The sequence below is a fragment of the Styela clava genome, chromosome 5, assembly GCF_964204865.1.
Source record: "Styela clava chromosome 5, kaStyClav1.hap1.2, whole genome shotgun sequence".
NCBI classification, from domain to species: domain Eukaryota; kingdom Metazoa; phylum Chordata; class Ascidiacea; order Stolidobranchia; family Styelidae; genus Styela; species Styela clava.
In genome coordinates, this window is record NC_135254.1 from 23,623,093 (window position 1) to 23,641,490 (window position 18,398).

At 35.4% G+C, this 18,398-nt stretch overlaps 1 protein-coding gene across 1 annotated transcript; it reads left to right on the plus strand.

The window, feature by feature from the left end:
• Positions 1–7,960: 7,960 nt before the first annotated feature.
• LOC120344733 (uncharacterized) lies at positions 7,961–17,956 on the plus strand. The gene is made up of 10 exons (XM_078112994.1): positions 7,961–8,143; positions 8,487–8,614; positions 10,065–10,236; positions 10,748–10,849; positions 11,385–11,536; positions 12,270–12,343; positions 12,419–12,473; positions 15,112–15,233; positions 16,250–16,356; positions 17,163–17,956. The coding sequence occupies exons 1-10, from the start codon at positions 8,030–8,032 to the stop codon at positions 17,478–17,480; spliced, it is 1,344 nt and encodes a 447-aa protein (XP_077969120.1). The 5' UTR covers positions 7,961–8,029; the 3' UTR covers positions 17,481–17,956.
• The last annotated feature ends 442 nt before the right edge of the window (positions 17,957–18,398 follow it).

The window sequence follows — 18,398 nt, forward strand, 5'->3', positions numbered from 1 at the left end:
GCGACGCAATATACCCCCTTTGGAAATGCCGCGCTCTTAACACCGTCGTAAAATCTGATTCACATAGGAACGGTAAAGACCTTCATCTTACCACATGAAGATGGACGAATCGTCGTCTATCTACCACAAACAAGTGGTAAGGGTGGCAGTTGACTCGATGACTTCACAGTCCCTTCCTGTCTCCCTGCGAAAGTGAAATAAACTGAAAACTAATCAAAACTTAACTACTAAAGCCAAATTGACCGAACAATGCAACAGTTTACAGTTACATACCTCAATGGTTACAACCGGCATTCTATTATGACTTCAACGGCATGAGCATCATTATATCGTCATAGATACCACATAGTGAGTCACAAACTAAAAAAAAGTTGCAAATTAGTTCAGAGTCGGGTTTCCCAATTTATTTAGGCCACGGACCCCTGGTTGTGAATTTTATTTTTGGCCGACCCACACCCTATGCCGTATTTATTTCTGTGCCTAATCAACGAGAAAGGGTAATGTTACATTTGCAACATAAACTACATTAAGGACAGGGTGATAGATGAGGTTGCTGTTCAATGCACACAATTTATCATTTTTTGGTGAAATATGCGGCAAGCAAATTCCTAGGTCCGATTCTACGGCACATCTCGACCTAAATTTCGTCATAATATTGGTAAGAGCTGATAATGATGCGCGCACATAATATAGGTCGTTTCAAACGTTAATAAAATTTAATTGCCATTTTTGACAGCAACGGCTATTTGTCCGCAACGCTCAACCAAAAATATGAAATTTCTTCTTGATTAAAGATTTTTCCTCATCGTTGCGAACCCCCTGCTCAGTCATTAGTATCAAGACCCCTGGGAGTTTGCGGAAACAAGTTTGAATACCATGGTTTATAAATAAGTATACCTGTAGTGATTAGATATCACCAGTATGTTCCCCAGCTTTTTATTTTAGGGGGGGTGTTTCGAAATTTAGGGGGGGGTGGTAAATAATTTACTATTAGAGATAATACTAGGTTATTTGTATTCTTAAAAAAATGGTATGTATTTAAGAAACGATGTACATGAGGGCCCCCCCAAGTTGATTGACGGCGAGCCAAAATCCACAGCAGAATAAAATTGTAGGGCCAGAAAAGGGGAGCGAGGAAAAGTGCGGGACGACACGGCTGGGGTTCAGGGCGCGCTTAAGCGGCCTGAGAAAATTTTGAGAAATAGGCACCAAAATAGGCTCTAAGCTTGATTTTAGATACACCTAGCATCGCGGTTTGTTATGTAATAAAATCAATAATTATAATATTTAGCTGATAGAATTCCCGGGAAATAGATAACAAACACGACTTTCAACCGTAAATATATATATACTACTACGTTTCAACAAGTAATTTGCAACTGATAGTGACTAATGAAGTTACTTGCTCATCTGGCATTGTATGAATGGCTACTTATGGCTTGTTTTGTTACACATTTCACATTTTTTTGAACATGTGTGTTTGACTTTTGTATGAATTAAATTTTGAAATACGCGCGTCAACTGATCATAATGGCGCATAATGTTGTATTCCTTCAGAACTGAAATATTTTGTTGGTAAGAAGACAAATCGCTGAAGTTTGATTCTTTTCAATAAAGAAATAAAAACGCTGTCATTCATCTAAAAAACGTCTGTTTTCAGTGCCTACTTTTCGTTTTGTGACATCTTTAAGCTTTCTTAATATACGGCAAATATCTAAAATACTGACGTGTGTAATTCTAATACCCATACGCATCCTAACACCCTAATACCCATACCCATCCACAATTAAACTACTGACTGACATACGTATACATAAGATACCGGTATAATTCAATTGTTACGAAATAAACGTGCTTAAACTGTGATAATGATGTAACAATAGACGGTATCTAAAACTCAAAAGGTACTACATGAAGGGTTAGCTCGTTAAACTATTTCACTCAAGTTCGGCGGGCCATTTTAAATAGTCACGCCGGCCGTAATTGGCCCGCAGACTGCGGTTTAGAACCCCTCATCTACACTGATAAATATGCCATAGTCGTTATATTTGAATACAATTATACTTGAGTTAGGAAATAAAATGTGGAATCGCACCTCAAAATTAGGGGGGGGGGGGGGGTGTTTGAAATTTTAGGGGGGGGGGGTGTTCACCCCCTATAGGGAGGGTGTAGGAAAATCACTGGATATCACTATACTGTACATAAAATGGTTGTTGAATGGCCTGATTTGCGGATTATGACTCCAGCATTGACTGACAATAGTTTTGTCCCAAGTTAACCTGACGATGAACACCGGCAGTTGTCGACGCCCACGTGGTGTGATTTGATTCCTGCGAAAGTCTTTGTTTGAATTTTGAGAAAAATTAACATTGGTTTCATATTTTTAATAGTAAATGGGGGTAAAACCCCGAAATTATGGTAAACTCATAAGGGGTGTTGCTATATACCTTAATGTAATTTTTCGGCTTTACTTAAATCACTGTCAACCTAGGTCGTGTTAATAATGTCTTGGTTATATGTTAAGTTCTACCGTAAATATATACCACTAGAGAGAGAGAGTGAGATTTATTGCCACAAAAACAAAATCAACACTAATATAAACAATAATAGATAATAATATAATGAAGAAAATATTTCATCAGTAATAAACAGCGATTGATTATTGTTTTGTGCGGGTCAGTGTGCAGGACCGATTAAGGTCATCTAGGCTCCCGACCCTTTTGTAAATGCTGTATATAAGGTTATCATGGCATAATATAGTACCATGGGTAAATGCAAATGGGATTAAATAAAATATATATAAGATAAAGAAATGAGTGAATGAGTCGGCAATTTAAAGTTATTATTATTAAAGTTATCAAAGGGCAATTTAGGATTTTGAGAGGTCATGTACCGATGTAACCGATCATGTCCAATGAAAGAATTAAAACAGTCAAAGATTTAAAAAAAGCTTTTTTTTATTGGACACAGACCGAGATCAAAAATTGAAAGATAGGGACAAGAAAATAATAATATCATCACAGATTCAGTAATGGAGTGCATGACGTAAAAGTATCATTTGACTCCTTTTGGCACCTTAATTAGTTCACATGAAGAAGCAGGGGAAAAATAATAACAATCGATGAATATTGTTTAATTGCTACCAGCATTCATAAGTATTTATACATACTTGAATAAGGATTCGAATATTTATGTATTATCCACAATTAAATATACAGCTCACTTGTTACACAATGAGTTTAACAATATAAAAAGGTTATTAGGTAAATTAATTTACGAAATGAAAGCATGGAAAAACACAGTGACAATCACTGAATACTGTATGGTGGCTACCAACATTCATAAAGATTTTTAAAAATATGAATTAGAAATGGAGTATCAATGTATGATCCACAATTAAATATGCTATTGATAATGCAGTTCATCACTTATTATATAATTAGTTTAACATGTAAATAGGTTAATAAATTAATTAATTTACAAAGAGGCTAACAACATTTACAAATATTCATACCAAGCGTACTTGAAAAAGAACTAGAATATTAATGTATGGCCCACAATTATATATGCAGTTCATTTGTTACAAAATGAATCTTAACAATATAAAAAGGTTATTAGGTAAATTAATTTACGGAATGAAAGCATGGATAAACACAGTGACAATCACTGAATACTGTATGGTGGCTACCAACATTCATAAAGATTTATAAAAATATGAATTAGAAATGGAGTATCAATGTATGATTCACAATTAAATATGCTATTGATAATGCAGTTCATCACTTATTATATAATTAGTTTAACATGTAAATAGGTTAATAAATTAATTTACAAAGAGGCTAACAACATTCACAAGTATTCATACCAAGGGTACTTGAAATAGAACTAGAATATTAATGTATGGCCCCCAATTATATATGCTGTTCATTTGTTACAAAATGAATTTCAACAATATAAAAAGGTTATTAGGTAAATTAATTTATGAAAGGAAAGCATGGAAAAAACACAGTGACAATCACTGAATACTGTATAGTGGCTACCAACATTCATAACGATTTATAAATACTTGAATTAGAAATGGAGTATCAATGTATGATCCACAATTAAATGTTCATTTCATCACTTCTTATACAGTGATTTTTAACAATATGAAAAGGATATTAAATTAATTTACGAGATGGAAGCTTGGGAAACACACTGACAATCACCACCCAAGCTATTATAGAATAAGGGTTCAACTGCATACGCTTACACTTCTTTATTGCACCAGCATAACACACAACATAAGATGCTTACAGCAACAGAACATACTAGCGAGTGACGCAACTGCGACACGTTAGCACTAGACAGATAGCACAATCAATTATTAGGGACGTTACTCGACAATGCATTATTAGCCATCACCAACAGGTCGTTTAAGTATCTCTGAGAGAATAAATTAATATGACTGTCTTTGTTCGTTTAAAACGTTTTGCCGCTTCGTTTAAAACGTTTTGCCACCCCCATGCAGCAACGCGCCGCCCCTGGATTATCTACAAGATCAAGTGGGTAGCTACGCCACTGGGACTAGTCACCGGACGAGGGGTTTGGTTCGCCACATGATTGGCTGTCTTAACGACTTCTTCATCCCCATGGGATAGATATGAAAATCCTATTCTAGCATGATACCATCTAAGCGCCACTACTTGTATTTTTTTTTCAATTGTAATGCCGATGTTCCATTCTCTGGAGTAGGGAACTGGGACTGGGAGTTATGTGGGCAAATCAATCAATTTTAATTTGTTTACTCTGACAACAAACGGACAAACAAAGCGAAGCGGTTCTGGAAGACGAGCATAACTTAAGCACAAAGTTTAAAAGAAAACGTACGCACCCGTTAGGATAGGATAGGATAGGATTTACATATTTATCCCGGGGGAGAGGAAAGCCGATAAGACGGCTTATTCATATGGCGAACCACGGTCTCTCGTCCGGTTACCATTCCAAGTCGGGTATGGGATTAGATTTACTGTATTGTTTGTTTTCGGAAGCATGGACTTGGTGGTGGAGGAAGCCGTAACCGACCAGCGGTTACGTGAACCACCCAACGACGGCGAGGAGTCCAGCAATCCTCTCGCACATAACCATCCCTGCATGGGATTCGAACCTGCGAACCCACGCAGAGTAGTTAGAGGTGCGGTGGCGAGCGTATTCCTAACGCTTAGCCCGTTGAGCCACACCGCCGCGCCAACAGTCAACAACAGTTAAAGAATAAAATAAAATAGAAACACACGATACAAAATAGTGAAATACCTTTTAAATGCAAAATAATGAACACTTCAGCAAACTGTGCGGGTCGAAACCATACACTGGTCCGCTCCATGTGCAGTAAAATAAAAAACAATGAATCTTTTCATTTTCTCATATCCACTAGGTGACACTGCTTCGATTGTTTATAATTGCTATGCCGATGGGATGGCTCCATTCTTGGAAGTGGAGTAGCCTACAGCTGGGAGTCGGGGCCTTGTTATATAACATTATAATACTGTAATATTAGATAATGTTACCGGTAACTGGGTAACATTACAGCAGTCATGTACTACTACAGTACGGCACACTTTATCGATCTAGGACATTGCTTCGTTTTAACCTTTTGATGTAACAAGATGTAAACAAGTAAAAATTTGTTCGAGACATGACTGCATGAACTTGCCAAAAACCAACGGACCACCACACAAAAGGATTAAGTTCTAAGAAGTTAAACAGTAAAACGACATATGTAGAAATTCTTTGTTTACACTCGAGTTGTTAATCATAAATGAGAACAATAGAGTCTGGCATAAAATGCGGGTCAATTTCGTACCTACAGACCTAGGTGCTAGGCTATACAGTATTATGTGGAATTTATTGTCGCCACGTCTCAGCATGATAAATTTAAATTTGTATAAGATGATCTTTTTATTAGAGATGATCCAACGAAGTAACTGTACAAAGCTAATAAACCATAAAAATATGCAGGAACTAGAGACAATAGATCTCAGTGGGTTGCCCGAGACTTGTTTCCTGAGCAATGCTGCAATGAGAGTTGGTTGCATCCACGATGTTATGTTAGTCAAACGGAGATATTTTTCATTTTTCACCAATCATCAAAAGGCCCAGGAAACAAATTTGGTTTACACTTTGGATGCACTTGGACTGCAGAATTAGCTCATCGTTGAGGATGGGTAGTTTTTGTCTAGGTGCACTGAAAATCATGTACTTGGTCTTTTCCGCATTTACTCTTAGTCTGTTTGCAGTTAGCCAAGATTGAATGTTAGTAGGGTCAGCATTAGCTTTTTCAATAAGGTCTGGTAAATATTTCCCTTGTAGGAAAGGGGTGGTGTTGTCAGCAAATAGGATAGCATCGGAGTTTTTGAGTGATTTAGGGAAGTCATCAATCATAATTAAGAAATATATAGGCCCCATAAGCGACTCTTGAGGCCTCTAACACCTATGTGGTAGAGTTTGGAAAGCAAGATATGATGGTCAATGCAAAAAAGGCCAAGAAATAGTCCGAGAGTATAATGGCCTTTTTCAAATCTACCCAGTATTTTACTTTACCTGCGAAGTGGTATGTCCCTTGCGAAAACCAAATTGTTGCAGAAAAAACTATTTTGTTCTAAAAAGGTAACTAATCTATTGTACATTACTTTTTCTAAAGTTTTTGAAAAAGACGGCAGTAAGCTAGTCTGTCTATAGTTTTTGACATTTTTCATGTCTCCCCCTTTGTGAAGCGGTACAACTTTAGCGATTTTAAATTCATCAATAAATTGTCCCGATTGCAAAGAAAGATTAAAAACATGAGCTAGAGAGAGCATGCAGTTCCACGGCATTGCTCTGATAACCTTACTAATAGAGATTCCATCAAGCCCACAGCCGGTTTTAGGTCTAAAAGCTCGAATAATAGCTTGTATTTCTGTGGCTGTTACGGGTGATAAAAACATCGAAGAGTTACTTCATTCGTCCATGTATTTCATGAAGTTACCGTCATTATCATTAGTGAATTTATCAGACATTCGCTTTCCTATCGTAGAAAAATGTTCATTGAAAAGATCGGCTATCAATACAGGATCACACGTTTCCTTATTTCCCACAACAAATACTTTTGACAGTTTAGATTTGCATTGACCTAGCAGGGTATTCATTGTTTGCCACGATTTTTTCAGATCATTTTCAGTTTTACTCAAGAGCGATCTGTAGTAAGAATGCTTTTTGGTCAATATCATTTTTTCATAAGTTTTCTTAATTTCCAAGTATTCCTAGAATATTGCGATTTATTGATGAGGACTTTTTGTAATGTTTCTGTTTTTCGTGTGAAGTTTTGATAATTCTCTATCAAACCACTTTTTGTTAGTTTTTTGATCAAAATTTGAGAAAAAACTGACATAACATGGCAAGAATAATTTCTAAAGGCATCGCTGGGGTCTGACTCTTCATATACTACAGAAAAATCAATACATTCTAATGACGTCCTAAAATTAGTCATATTGGTCGGATTAAATGATCTAGAAAATCCGTTTTCTTCGTTTTTAAGTGTTTTTTGTTCTATCGGCATGCACAGCATTACAGGTAGATGATCAGAGATTGCATCGGTTAGAATAGCGCTGACAGGTTTTCGATCGTATATGTTTGTCCATATATGATCGAGAATTGCCGCGCTGTTTTCACTTATTCTGGCCGGTTTGGTTACAGTGGGATAAAAGAATATTGGTTCATCAACTCAGTCAATTCGTTGACAAAACGGTGCGAGGTGTCCACTAGGTCGTAATTAAGATCACCCATTAGTTTACTTTGTCTTTATAGTGTGCATTCATTTATTGAAGTTCCAGAATATAGCCACAAATCCAGAATCAGAGTGGTGTGGCGTACTGCTGTACTGTCTGACTGTGCTACTTTGCAACCCCACTGAGTTTGATGTTCAACTTATATATTATGTAAAATCAGATGTTGGCCTATTTGTCATTATCATCGTCTGCTTTTAATTTAACGAAGTGTATATTAATTTAATTCCATGGAATTTGACTTCAACATAAACCTCATCTTCTATGATGTGATATCAGTTGTTTCAGGAGACATTGTGTTTTCTAATCGACATGATAAGCTGCAGATTCAACGTGATTTGGAAGTAAGTGAAAATGTTAATTTGTTTAAGGGAGGTTAATTTTAAAATGCCAAATAAAACAATAGATGTTGTTTTGGAAGAATATCATACTCTTTCGGAACCAATCTTGCCTGACATTGAGGACCTGTACTGACATCTGGAGGCAAATTTATTACTTTATCATTGTTGCATCACAAAAGGCTGATGACCAGTTTTTACTTGGAATTCTATCCTTGCGTTTTGTGAGATAAGGATACTAAAAGAGGTTTAAAAATAGATGGAGTTTTGTTCACAGGCTCCCAGTAGGTTTTTGTAAGGTATTTGCACTTTTTAGCATGGTTTGGTACATATCTATTATTGTTTTTAGAATGTGATAGATGAAATAGGGCGGAAATCTGCTCAAGCACAACATCTATCTGCGCCGATAACGACATGGTCAAAATTAAGAATAAATCGTCATAAGGTTTATCTGCTAAAAGATCCTGATGTCAACAAGTAACTATTATTATTGAATGTTTATCAAGTGTCAGCATTTGTTGTGGTTTTGCATGGCATGATATATGTAAATTGTCAAACCATTCCTAGCATTGGATATTAACCATCCTATAGTCCCGATTTCGGTCATGTTCAGTTTTTGTTCACTTGATGCTATTGGCTTAAATCAAATTGGTTGATTTATTTAGTTTCCATATCTAGCTAATGCCATGAATATCCCATAACCATGTTTTATGAACTGAACCTGATTGATTTTGATGAGCACATTGTTTAGCTTATTATTAGTGTGAATTATTAATGAAGTGGGTTTGTTTAATATTGCATGTAAGCCATTACAGCCACATAGCTAAAGAATATCATATGACCAAAACATGAGCATGATTACTCAATATATGAATTGTGTATTGAGACTTGAGAGTATGAATTTATGGTTTACTATGGCAAAACCTTTAAAACTTTTGCCATGACCCTTATTGAAAGTATTTGGTGTCTATCTGCCGTATGTTTATTTTATTCGTATCTATATAAAAAAAAAACGATGTCTGATTAAGATGTATTGTATTCTCGTTGTACATGAGCTACCAAATTGAGAGGCTGAATTACTGTGAACTTAGAACTTAGATCAGGCAAAGGATTTCAAGCGTCGATAGTTTATATGCAGCAAATATAAGTTCCGTGCCAAGTAAATCATTGTTTGTGCCAAGTAAATCATTGTTTTGCCAATATTTTCTCTCTTTAAATATTTTTTCCTCTTTTCCTTTTTAATAATGAATTATTGAGTTGATGAATTATTGAGTTAGAAAGGACAGTTGTAACTTTTTTCTAGACACACTTGAGGCTATCTATTTGTTATTTTTGACGAGCCAAAAGGCACGTTTGCCTTTCCGGAGTATATAGACGCACATTTATCTGTCATTCCTTGTGAGTCAAAAAATATATTCGCATTGCTATCTATCATTAAACAAATCAGTGATATCGTATTTAATGTTTAATATTGAATCAATCATCATTTAAATGCTTTGTTTCCATTATAGTCAATTATAATAATGAATTTATGTCCCAAATAAAGTAGGAAATCCTTGTATGATTATTTATCTGTCACTGTATGGCATTAATATGAAGGAAAGAATATAAATTCACCATGGTAAGAAAATTGGTATGTAATACACAAGATGAATTATACACATAGAGAGGAGTTTCCAAAGAATCCTTATATAGCTCTATCAGACAGTGCATCAGTGATTACACCTCTGATTTGTTACCATTCTATCCAGTTTTACTGGCCGACTGATTTAATTAAAAGCAAAATTAGATGGAATTTCTTCCCTAAAGGTATTAGCCCATTAATTATCGATTTATGTGTCTCTAACCTTGCTACTGTTATATATCCAGATTCTTTTTTTTTAATTTTTTTTTTTTTTTTTAATAATTTCCATATTTCCCTTTTTAGTGGTAAAGGGAAAGTCGTCGGTTTTATCAAAATTGGAAAAAAACAACTTTTTGTTTTGGATCGAGATGGGAAGCACAATGAATTCCACCCACTATGTGTTCTTGATTTTTATGTTCATGAATCTCAACAAAGAAAGGGACATGGGTTAAAGTTATTCAAATATATGTTACAGGTATTAAAGTATTGATGGTAAACACAAAACATTTTACGCCACACTTACATGGCCCGCCAGTGAAACGCTTTGTTGCAATTCATAATATGATGTATGTATGACAAAAGCTACCATAATCTAATTCCTCAATTTTAGGAATATTTTGAAATTTTTCATACCAAACATTTCTGTATGTAGTATGTTCATTGTGAAGTTAAGTAATGCCTCGATCAACTTCTACTACTCTTACAAAATAATTCAATATATACTCGGTAATCCATAAAAACTGAGATATCTAAACGTTTTGCACAGAATCATTTAATCTTTATAATTATATCGTTTTGCTGTTATTAATATATATTGCTTTCGTTGAATATCGTTGTTGTTCAAAAACGTTTAGTCAGCATGTGGCCAAGGACACACTCAGCTGTTTTATAATTAGATTGATATAAGAAATGCAAATTGGTTTCAAAGGTTTAGGTTTGTACTCAATGATAGATTTTTATCAAAATGTCAATATTTGTTATTTCAGACTGAGAGTGTTGAACCATCCCATCTTGCTATTGATAAACCTTCAACAAAGTTCATATCATTTCTTCGCAAACATTTCAATTTATGGGCAACTATTCCACAGGTTTGCTACAAAATTATAAATTGCTCACTGCAAAATATACCGTAATTGTGTCGCAATCACAACTGATACATTAATTTTGACAACTCATTGCCAACATTTTCAGAAGTCTGCCTATGTGCTATTCAATGCAGGTCTTTTTTGAATGAGAAGTTCAATTTTTTTCTGCCCTCGATAGACTCAAAACTGTATAAAACAAAACTCCTCACATAGTTTCAATGCCTCCTTAATTTTTGTGACTAGCAGTTCTAGCATCTTAATATTTCACTGCAACTTCAATCAATTAGAGATTAAAATATTACTTTCTTGCAACTCTTCATATTGTATAAAGACAAAATGGCATTGTTGGCGTAATTTTATTTTGTGTGTGATTGTTTTTACCAGTTGGAAAAATAAACCTGTCTGAGGGCTGCGTTGTAACTTTTTGAGATTTACAGAACAAGTGAGATAGGATATTAAATTTCAAAGATTGTGAATTCCTTGAGTTGAACTATTTTATTATTCACAATTCTCAGTTCAGATTAAATTTGTTTTGCAGGTTAATAACTTTGTAGTGTTTGATGGATTTTTCAAAAATCGAAAAGATAAACGGAGGAATGGAAGAAAAAGTTCCAATCATCATCAAGAATTTGAAGACAGTTTTAGACCTTTATCAAGAGCTTTCAGTGAGGATGTCATAAAACGTAACAGGTAAAAGACTAATGTGAATGAATTACTTGAATAAACAATGTACAGAATAAATTTTGGCGCTGTGTACCAATATGGAGGTGACTAATTTTGTCCACCTATTTTACATCAAGTTTTGTAAAGGGACTAAAATCTATAGGCAGGGGGATATTCACTTGTAGCTAACACAGTCAGTCCTCGAACTCTAATAGAACTAAAATGAGAAAAATTGGAATAAAGTTATGACTTAACCCCAACCTGGTACACTTACTATGGGAGTACCTAAATTTCCACATTCACTATGCCATGTTCAAACTTGCTATTTCTATGGGCAAGGTTTGAAGAAGGCTAGCTGTTATAGTTTCATTAAACTGATTCAAAATTGGCACCCCCTATTTTTACAGATCATGGAAAATAAGAATATCTGTTTTGCATCTTAAATTATCATATTCTCATTTGACCCTTATTCATGTCTTTCACTTCGAATAAGGCCCTGTAAAAGTATCCGATAATATGTGAGTAGATACTATTTTTGAATAGGCCAGAATCTTTTTAGTTCTGCGTCGTCTACCCAATATATTACACTCCCTTATGAGATTTGAATCTGGGATGTGTAACCTGTGATGCCATGCAGTTATAATTCTAACGCCAGTGCAAACATGAAAGATGCTGAGGTAATAAGAGAGATTATGATTACAATCATGCAATGGCTTGGTGTTAAGTACGGTACATAAATATCCGTTAATAATCATTACAGGAGAAATTATTCATGTAATGATAGCTTGAATGGCATTCGTCCCATGTCTGGATCAACACTCAATGGATCTGGAGGTATGATATTATTTTATCTGGTGTTAACATGTATGTGTTTTGTTATCTTCCTTTGATGCAAATTTTACATTCTAGATCGCCCAAACTTTCAAAACTCTGGTCAAGGTGCAAGAGCGAATATGTTCAGCAGGTGAGTCTTATTCACTTCTTTGTGAAGATGCAGAAATCATTACCAACATAATATTTAAAGACTGCTCACTGCTGTAGAGTTCATATTATTATTAAACTGTGTGTTTGTTTTTCCATCAAAATTTCATTCCTTGACTTTTTTTATGATTGCATCATTTAAAAGGTGTATGACGATACTGCTGGGTCTAAAAGTGAACGTAAAATGCTAAAACAACGTTTTAAATACTTGAAAGTTTAAAAAACAACAAACAAATGATCAAATTATATATGTATGAGAAATTTATTTAGGCACATTTTTATCTTGATAGGTTTTTCTCTTAGAGTGGGTCCTCTCAATGATGATAAAGCATTCAACTCCATAAAATAAGGAATTTCTTTTGATTCTGTCACTGTTTACTGTAAAACTGCATAGCAAAATCATATTGAGTGTTATTTGTCATCTTCAATAGCAAAAACAAAGTTTAAATCAGTGGTTCCCAAACTTTTTTGACCATCGCCCCCCTAAAGTAGTTTATACAACTTCATCGCCCCCCTCCACTACCAAAAAAATATAAAGTCAGAAACGAATATATTACATACCAAATAAGAAGACAAATCATAGTTTATAGTGTTTTTTAATGAGATAGAAGATGAGCTTGGTGTTCTTCAGCGAGTTTTTTATTATATCTAAAATTACCCCGTTTACTGATGGAAAGGTGATTTCGTTGTTTTAATAGCAATAGTAGCACGGCTGAAAACACCGTATAATAGGTCGGAAATGAAAGAATCCAGGGTTCTACCTCCTCAAAAACCGCCGTGTACTCTTGCCTTATAGCATTTCACTTCCTAAATTCACCCCATTCCACATTAAAAAAAGAAAAAAAGTTAATTTTCCCAAAGTTATAATAATTCGTACATCTCATTCATTCGTACAGCCTGATGACCTGCACCAAAATACTTCGGGAAAGTTCATCCCCGATTCCTCATCCTATCACGGCCTCCAGTCCGATCACCAGTCCATAATTAACCAGCCATTTGCTTTTGGATCCATGGACTCGGATGGGGAAGAAGCCGTGAATGACTATCGGCTAGGGCCAAGGGGTCGGCAAATTTTATGTCGCTCGCAGGACAAAATTTAGGATTGCTAGTCTTTTGCGGGTCGCATATATTCAGCGAGCGAAAACTGCGACAATTCGTGAACATAACTTAGTCGTCTTATTGAAAAAATATCACAATGACATTTAATGTGACACTGTCTTGTTGCTGCATCACACTGGATAGCTTTACGACGCCAAGATTGAAACATTTTCTAAATGGGCATCACCAAACCCACTTCTTTGCTTGTTCTTTATAATGTTCATTTTCAAAAATAATGGTTTGCACAAATATGTACTTCCAAACATCGAAGTGAATATTTTCGCATGATTTGTGAAATTTTGATAAATATTTTCTTTAAGACGATACATTCTTACAAAAATTAAGCAGTGATGAATCTCCCGAATAGAATATGAATTTTATTTCCTTAGTGCTTTGCAATATATTCGAATATTTACTGCGCCATTGAACCCCTGCACTCAGCATCAACTTTTCTGCGTGTTTCCATTTGTCTAATTACAATTAAATTGTAGGCTCGTTGAACGAGTCGCTGTTCACTAAATTGTTGTGATATAGTATAATTAAGGCTAGACGTGTCTCACGATAAATTCTGTTACGTAAAAAAATGTAATTTACTCCTCGAGCGTAGATTATAAATAAAAAAATTTCATCGCCGAAACCGCCGTTTGAATATTTCCCCGGGCATAGACTTCCATGTTTACTTCGTGACATTGGCCAATCAGCAAGAAGCAAAAAACGTAACAATTCCCCCTTTCGCATCCGCTCAGACACTCTCACTCAGACAGATTTTTAGATGTGGTCGTGAACACTACCTCATTTTTGCGTTTTGAATTATATTCGTTAGTTTTTAGTTGTTTTTCGGAAATTTAAATATAAATCAAATAGGCCAATGATTACTTTGTCTTTCTATGAGTTTCAGTTTAAATACAGCAATCAAAAATTAGTGTAAAAATAGCTGTGATAGACTAGGCTAAAATTCTTTATCGGTACTTTTAAAAAACAAATTGTTAAATGGTGTGTATTAGAATGATAGTTTGAAACAAATACCCCATTTTACAGGCAACAACTCGCAAAACCACTCTTAAAATAAGCACCGAAAATTTTAAAATGGTAAAGTATGGGAAAAATTTTCCGCGGCCAAAGGTCGGGGAAAGGTCCATTCAGTGAATCGTCCCGGGCCAGATTATTTTACTCCGGCCGTATTTTGCCGACCACTGGGATACGCAAACTACCGTACCTTTCTGCGAAGACGAGACCAGAAATCCTTTCGCGTGTGAATATCACCCACATGATTCAAGCCTGCGAATGCACACAGAGTACAGAATTAAATGCGCCGAACATAAAACAGGTTTCGCGAAATCGCCCCCCTATCGCCCCCTTAGACTTTTTCGCCCCCCTCTGTATCGTTTTCGCCCAATGGGGGGGGATATCGCCCACTTTGGGAATCACTGGTTTAAATCATCCATTTTTCATCATTCCCCTGATTTTAAATTACAGTTATGTCTAAAAATAGTTTTGTCAGCCACTACTGTTGTGAATTTCAGATTTGCAATGGATGAGAATTCATATGTTCCATCTCCTCCTCAGAACAGAAGAAGAAGTCTAAGATCACAACAGAATGATGAAATCATTACCAATCCATATAGACGGATTACGAATACTGCTTGTAAGTTCGTTATTCTCGGATTTGTTAGTTTTGTTTGTCAATTGAATTAGATAATATACATTGGTTCTTTTTGTTTGGATTTATTTATCTCAGAAGCTTTATTCAGAAAGGTGTTATTGTTTGTTTGTAATATATTTAAGACCTATTTTTATGTGTTTGTTACAAAATTTCATCTTTTTGTCCTGCACAAAGGGTTTGCGTAATGAGGCATATACAACTTATATTGTTTATGTGGTGACTTCACACAATATAAGTCACAGACCATGGTTTCCCAAGCTTTCTACAACCACTGCCCCCTGAACAACTCATAAACCAACAAACCTCAAAAACATGAATATCCTGTCCCAGTCAGCTAGCATGGGTAGGCTGTAATTTATGACATCTCATCTGACCATATCATTTGTTTATGAAACTTCTTCATATAATATGAAGCTGTCTAAAGGAAAGTAATAGATTGGTAGCTGAGGGTAACTTCGAAAAGCCCAAATTTTGATCACAAAAAGTTTGGTATATGCAAGCCTTCTTTAATTGTCTGTTGAGATTGCCTGGTGGACTTGATTGATGCTCTCTGAGTGTTTCGAAGATTTTTCTTGAATTCCTGCAATTTTTTCTGAGAATCACCAGTTTATACAATCTAAGGTACCAGGTCTATAGAATCCAGAAGACTAAGACTAACCAGCCAGTGCTGTCTGTTGGGTACTCCCGAAGTATTCGTACCAGGTTGGGGTTAGGCGATAATTTTATTCCGATTTTCCTTGTTTTAGTTCTATTACGAGCTAGGGGACTGTCAGTGAATATCCCCCTGTCCATAGGCTTCAGTCCCTTTACACAAATTGATGCAAAATAGGCGAACAAAATTAGTTATTGGTACCCATACTTCAGGAGCGTCGTCTGTTGTAGGCTACTTTCTATGTTGTATTACAGCCATTGGTGAAGATTGATTCAAATTATGATTGTTTTTTCAAATTAAGTAAAATAAGTAAAACATCTGTCTTATACATTGTATATACATATAGCCAGGAATCGGGAATTGATAAATGAAGAACCAATGAAATCAAAAGAACATGTTACTGAAACCTCACCATTTCAAGAGTTGCAAAATGGCACAAAATCAGAAATCAAAGTGAGTCACAATAATTTGAATTATTTTTATGTACTATGCCTCAGTGAAGTTAGCATTGAGAGTGGTATTCCCTGAGTTTGAGCTCTGAAGAAAATCTATCATGTCACCAATCTTGTCTTTCTAGATTTGGCTGTAACAGCCTTCGCTGGGTGGTTTCGGTGAGCACTTTTTTAAGAAAATTTGCTCAAAGCAAGGTCACAAACATTCACTCAGAGGTACAGGAGACTGACCTGGACGAAATTCATCCGGGATTTCTGCCAGCATTATAATTCAGCCTGTGTCGGGGATAATCTTTTTTTATATGGCGCTTAGTCACGCCTTTCGCTCAAAACAATATACTATTTGAGCAGCCACTGATATCCAATGAATATGTAGGAGCTAGCATTTTTTGGAAGGGCCAGAATATTTCTGATTCACATTGACTACCCAATTTATTATACCTTGGGTGAGGTGATGGACATAGGATTGACCTATAAGACTAAGGTTTTTTATGAGTTCAATGAGACCTGTCGTTTATCATCTCAAAAATGGTTTCGTGTTCCTTCTCCACTCTGCATTGAGAATGATTGAGTTGTTTTCTCCTACTCTGCCCTACTGAACTGCTAAGAGACAATAGTCCTTCATTTGATTGAAATCTGTTGCATCTGTTTACACAGAGATAGTTGTGATAATCTTGCCCTAGAGTCAAGTACGGGCGAAGGCATGAAGCCAAATCATTTCACTGGACAATTCTATGAAACTGTTGATTAGTCTTCTTTTCTGGTTCTGCTTTTGCATCAACGGTCTTTATAATTTAATCTATTTAGAACCAGATCTCAGTAGAACCTGACAAGCAGCAGGAGATATCACAAGTTTGCAACAAGGATGAAAAAACTAGAAGCAACATAACCTCAATGAGGAAAGATTTGTTTCAAGCAAAATCAGGCTACAATTCTTTGAGGAATCCTCTGTATAACAAGCCTTCTGATATGATTCTTGAACTGAAACGTAAGGATAAACAACATTCACAATATAACTCAAACAGAGCGGTGCAAGATCAACGATCGTCATTGTTCGGAAGTTCTTGGAATGTTTTCGGTGTTCCTACACCGCTTAGACAGAAATGGAATAACCAGCACCAGTAGCCCTCAACCCAATCTTTTAATGCCTGAAATTTTTTCCAATGCAGAAAAGTTACAGAATTGTGACTGAAAGGGTCCTAATATTATTCTTTTAGAAATCTTTACTTCAAGCAATAAACTAGCTTACTCTTAATTTTCGTAGAATCACACCAGATGGTACTTTATCACTTTTTCTTCAAATGGACATTTTTTTTTATTTTCATTACCTCCCGAAAATGCTGTGAATTTTCAGGTGATCCCAAGTTTAACAAGTAAACCTAAATTTGTATACAACTGTCAGGTACTGTGGCATCATTTACTGTGAACTTTCTAGTAAAAATATTTATATCGTACTTGAAATGATTCTCATTTTACTTTTCACCATAGAAACTTAGCTTAGTTATTATTACTTTAAGGCGACTAGTGACTTTTGCAAACTTTTTTTATGAAAGAAATGTTAATATATAATGCAATAATACACGTTTATATTTTGTTGAATAGTAATGTTTTTTTTTGTATTTGGAAATCTTAACTTCGAAGAGCAGAGATAATCCTGTAGATATATATGGGTCGTTCGGTCGGAAGCTTTTGGCCCACATATTACATCCATGGCGTGGAGTATATCCAGTGGTGGGGTGGGATTCAGCCGGTTCACACTGGTTCTATAGAACCGTCTCACGGAATTTTATGAGATCAGCGAACCGGTAAGCATTACTGGTTACTGTCAATGGATTTTTGCATCTTATCTGACACCCCGATTCTTGAGATCAAGTAGCTCACATGTTTTTTTTTCAAAATGTGAAATGATCAAGTTTGCACGTAACAGTTATACATTGTGTTAAGTGGAGTATACACCTTCAGGTTTTTAAGTTGATTATCTACACTATATAATATATACAGCAATATAGACAATACACAACATCATCAAAATCTTTGATGTTA

Excerpts from the sequence above, each read along its gene's own strand:
- LOC120344733 (XM_078112994.1), top strand. The coding sequence starts at position 8,030 with ATGGAATTTGACTTCAACATAAACCTCATCTTCTATGATGTGATATCA. Across the intron at positions 10,850-11,384 it reads TATGGGCAACTATTCCACAG|GTTAATAACTTTGTAGTGTT; the intron begins GTTTGCTACAAA and ends TTTGTTTTGCAG. Across the intron at positions 12,344-12,418 it reads AACACTCAATGGATCTGGAG|ATCGCCCAAACTTTCAAAAC; the intron begins GTATGATATTAT and ends TTTACATTCTAG.